The sequence below is a fragment of the Priapulus caudatus genome, unplaced genomic scaffold (assembly GCF_000485595.1).
Source record: "Priapulus caudatus unplaced genomic scaffold, Priapulus_caudatus-5.0.1 Scaffold197, whole genome shotgun sequence".
In the NCBI taxonomy this organism is placed as follows: Eukaryota; Metazoa; Priapulida; class Priapulimorpha; order Priapulimorphida; family Priapulidae; genus Priapulus; species Priapulus caudatus.
Genome location: NW_014577258.1, coordinates 445,261 through 450,027, shown reverse-complemented (window position 1 = coordinate 450,027; position 4,767 = coordinate 445,261). Strand labels below are relative to the sequence as shown.

Sequence of the window (4,767 nt, the reverse complement as noted above, 5' to 3'; positions counted from 1 at the left end):
TAACTCACGTGTGCGCCGGGCATAACGTCTAAACGCAACACATGTGATAAGTACAGGTTGGGAAGACATCTAGATCCATGGCACTCTACTACGATATACGGAAAACACGATGGTGAAAATGACGAGAGCGAATAGCAAAGAAAGAGAGCGGACAAAGGGAGAGGGAGAAGGGGGGGGGGAACAGATAGAAAGAGAAAGCGAGCGAGTTTTTCATAAAGATTGAACAGGCGAACAAACGTAGCCATACAGTGAGGAATGATAGAGGCAGACACTCGGGCCATAATAAAAATGTTGTTTGTTTGCCCTCACCCGACCGACCAGCCAAAAAGGGGCCGACTCAAACATTTTTATTGATCTTTCCCATTCTTTTTTGTTTTTACAAATTGTATCACTGTACATTATATAAATCTGTAGGCAATACATTATATGCACCAAGCAATACAAACATTCAACATAAAAGCTATCTCCACACAAGCACACTCGAGCATGTAGACACCATGCTGAATTTGTAAAAAAGACCCCCCTAAAAAAAAAGCCTACCTACCTACCCAAACTTTTCAGCCTGGGTCGGGTGGGGGCAAACAAACAACATTTTTATTTTTGCCCAAGTGTCTGCCTCTATCATTTTTTTTAAATTGTGGCCTGATAGAGGCAGACACTCACCTTTAGCTCGCGCGAGGCCTGTATGTGTCCGAACGGTTGCTTGATGCCTTTGCCGACCTGCCAGATGATGGCTTCAGGAGGCTGCTGCTTGAACGGCTGCTCTCCACATAGCAGCTCGTAGAGCATCGTCCTGCAATCACACGACAACGACGACGTCAGACGTCAACACATGATGTGATGACATCAGACGTCAACCCAAACCTGCCAACCTGTGATTCATGAAAATAGTAAGGCTTTTCTTTTCTTGCAGCAGGCGGCCATTTTGTTTGTATGTTATGCGCGCAATGAATGATGGGACTAACTCTAGATCACGCGAGAACAACGTGAACGCGTGATCCAATATGGCTGCGCCCACAATCGCCAGATATTTCTCAGCTCACAATGTAAAAAACATTAATTTTCACAAGTCGTAAAAAATCGTAAGTTTTTTAGTTTGATCATACATTTGTAGAAACATCATGGAATTCGTAAGGAATACGAAAAAATCGTAAGGGTTGGCAGGTCTGTCAACCCATGACGTGATGACGTCAGACGTGCTCTCACGTGTACACTCTCTCAACGACGCTCTCAACGAGAAAAGCACGCACTCATGCACACACATACACCGACGGAGACAAGACGCACGACTCAGATATCTCGTTAAAATCATTGCAGTTCGTACGAGAACCATTAGTTTACGATATGTGCATGCTATATTTTCGTACGACTCAAACAGAGAATAAATAAACACCCACTCATGCTCTGCACACCACACACCCTTCGACGTGTCAGACTCAATGTCCCACGTCTCACGTGTCTCCCCCTCCCCGTGTCTCCCCCCTCCCCGTGTCTTCCCCCAACTCCACGTGTCGCGGGCGCACTCACCCGAACGCGAACACGTCCGACGTGGCTTTGAACGGGAGGTCGTGATCGTGGCGCCACCGCGCCTCTAGACTTTTGATAATCTCAGGAGAGAGGTAGCAGAGCCAGCCCGGTGGAATCGACAGCCAGTTGTCCCTGCAAGAGGGCAGCATGTGTCACTCTACCAGAACGAGTCACATCAGGATTTTACAATTAAGAAATGTGTGTTTTTTTTAAATTGAAACATTATGAATTTACAAATATTACAAAAATATTACATGAAATAAATATAATTTAATTTGAATTAAAAACTAAAATAAAATAAAATAATTTGATTAAATTGAATTTATATTATCATCAGCACACTGCACCCACAATGTTATAGAAATATTTTTAACAACGAGCACGCTCACTTGTTTTGTCTGCACAGCTTGGCGACATTGAAGAGTCCGAAATCAGTGATGACGACCTTGCCATTCTCCAGGAAGATGTTTTTTGTCTTCAGGTCCTTATGTACAATGCCTCGTGCATGCAGATAACCCATACCCTGTGACACAGAGGCATGGAATGACACGTTCACACAAGTAATACCAGCATTGTCAGTCTGCCAATAAAACACATGCAAATACACACACGTTTGTTTTGCTGCATTGTTTGCTGTTCGCACCAACTACCCGTAGAATAACACCCGAGGCCCATTGTTAACCATTATTGATGCAATGATGACCATAAGTCGAGGATCAAGAGAGAGAGAGAGAGAGAGAGAGAGAGAGGGAGGGAGAGGAAGGGAAGCCATATGTGTGACTAATTGTTGACGTGAATCGGATCGCAGAGGTAGCAATCTGCTTTGATGAAAGAAAACTAATCTTGATACGACAAATTAGTGAATCCTAACTCGTACAATGACAATAGATTCTGTATAATTACCCAGGACGTTCTGACCTCGGCCCTCGCTAGCAGAACCAAGCCGGATCAAAAGTGACACATGCGCACACGCGATCGGCCACCATACGCATGCGCGAACGAGTGCCAACCTTAGATCAGAGACAAAGCTAAATAAGAATAAAGTTCAATCCCCGGTTTGATCAACAATCTCAAATCAGGCCAGTGGCAAGCTTTCCAGGGGTGGGGATCTTTTTCATCAGAAGATGGACCTTTGCCAACTTAGTCTGCGTACTGCACAGAAACACTCTAAATTCTTTCAGATTATATTACTTTGCATTAAACTGCGTACAAAAACGTATAAACTAGATTTCCTTTTGATAAAAGCCAAAGCACATTTAATCAGCGCATTGGTGAACACTTAAACATGTTGAGATGTCTGTGTCAACCTCATATATATATATAAAATAAAGCAAAATATGAAGACCTCACTGGAACCGACAATAGCTTCTACCCATGGTCACAACATTGCACTTACTTCCAGTTTATTAGAATGGAGAGTTGTAAAGAATTTGACAGCCTGTTCTAGATCTAAATGTGTCATAAGGCTTGTGTATTCATGGCGAGAGCAGAGAGCACTTTCTCGCATAATGATGCTCTTAATTATTACGCTATTTTTAATTAAACCTCGTATATGCAATTTCCTGTGTATCTGACAGCACTATCTTCTAAAAGATGCACGCTTATTTTAGAACGCAATCATACAACAAACCATACTCATACATACACACACACACGCGCACGCGCGCACACACACACACACACACACACACACACACACACACACACACACACACACACGCACACACGCGCACGCGCGCGCGCACACACACACACACACACACACTTTATTATTCATTTATTTACATTTATATTTACGTATAAGCCTAAATGTTCTTACCTCTAGGCAATCAGCTTGACATTACAGTCTGCTGTGAATATGTCATAACGCAGATAATCCTGGTAACTAACAATACACAGTGTCTTGTATGTTTAGGCATTTGACAATACACTGTGTATTGTTAGCGAGCTTTCAACAATACACTGTATGCCGAACCAGCCAGTTCCAATCCTCTCGGCAATCACCAGTTCTTCGTATGGTATGTCCCACTCCCTGAGCGCGTTTGATAACTGCAATACAGCACAACGCTTAGCAAGCTTCTCAGGAACGCGTACCTAACCGATCGCATGACCAGCATCTATAGTTGACAACCCTGCCGATTACTCTCGTCAACTCTCCCGGCTTTCATTCGTCTGTTAAATTTTTTTCGCCGTGTAATTCCGTCCCTCGTCAGGCTGATGTATCAGCCAGCTAACTCACAGTCTCGAGTTTTCCCATTAGCCTCACTCACACTGCTCTCTCTGTGCACACTGCGCCTCTCTCCAAGGTCACCGGGTTCATGGTCAGACTGCTGGCTCTCCAGAGAGTCGATCCGCATTGGAGACGTCTTCTCAAAGTCACCGCCCTGAAAGGAAAACGCGCACACCCACACACATGATTATCCACGGAAGCCAGAGACATGACGCACGAGTCGGAAATCTCGTTAAAATCATTTCAGATCGTACGAGAACCATTAATTTATGATGTGTATTCTATATTTGCATACAACTCAAACAGAGAATAAACAAATTCAATTTCTCTGGTAAAAACAACAAGATATACAGCTTAAAACCATTAAAAGTATCAACAACGTATAGACGTGTTTAAAAACAAAAAAATCTTCATAGACATTGCTTATATTTATTGTGGTAGTAATATAGTTATACTTATAGTCATAATTATGATTATATAGTTATAGGTAAACTTATGGTTATAGTCACTTACAGTCACAGTTGACTTGTCACTGTCACTCGACTTCTGCGATGCCAACGTTTCTGACACATTTCTGCAAAAAAAAAATTACAAATTCATCGTACAAACAACATACAATATGAGACACACGTGGAGAGATGTAACATCCTACAACACACCACAATTATGATAAAACTTGTATAATGATAAAACACAAGCAATTAATTTATACTAAATATAATGTATATATATCTATCTATCTATATGTTTATTGTTGAACACCTTCTAACAATACACTTTTTTTTCTTTTCTTTTTTAATTAGTTTATTTTTTGATTTGTAAACTTGAAATTGACATTTATTGAAATGAATTTATTGAAATTATCTTATTGATTTTATTGAATTTATTGAAAATAAAATTGAATTTAAATACACAGTTGTTAGGTACCTACTACAATACACAGTGTATTGTTAGGTGTTCAACAATACACACTGTATTGGTGAAAGTTAATTGTTAGTTACCAGGATTAT

General features: G+C 41.2%; 1 protein-coding gene and 1 long non-coding RNA gene across 2 annotated transcripts in view; both read right to left on the bottom strand.

Annotated features, from left to right (window-relative positions):
* The window catches only part of LOC106807129 (kinase suppressor of Ras 1-like), a 14,631-nt gene extending 11,642 nt beyond the window's left edge, over positions 1-2,989 (bottom strand). The window contains exons 1-4 of the mRNA XM_014809391.1: positions 2,924-2,989; positions 1,917-2,107; positions 1,528-1,659; positions 661-793 (exon numbers count right to left, since the gene is read on the bottom strand). Coding sequence (XP_014664877.1) covers positions 661-793; positions 1,528-1,659; positions 1,917-2,107; positions 2,924-2,989 — 522 coding nt within the window. The remainder of the gene's footprint in view (positions 1-660; positions 794-1,527; positions 1,660-1,916; positions 2,108-2,923) is intronic.
* A 505-nt stretch (positions 2,990-3,494) lies between these two features.
* On the bottom strand, positions 3,495-4,332 carry LOC106807144. Its single transcript, XR_001393622.1, has 3 exons — positions 4,271-4,332; positions 3,798-3,911; positions 3,495-3,576 (listed from the first exon to the last, which is right to left on the bottom strand). It is a non-coding gene; the product is annotated as an uncharacterized LOC106807144 (long non-coding RNA).
* Positions 4,333-4,767: the final 435 nt, after the last annotated feature.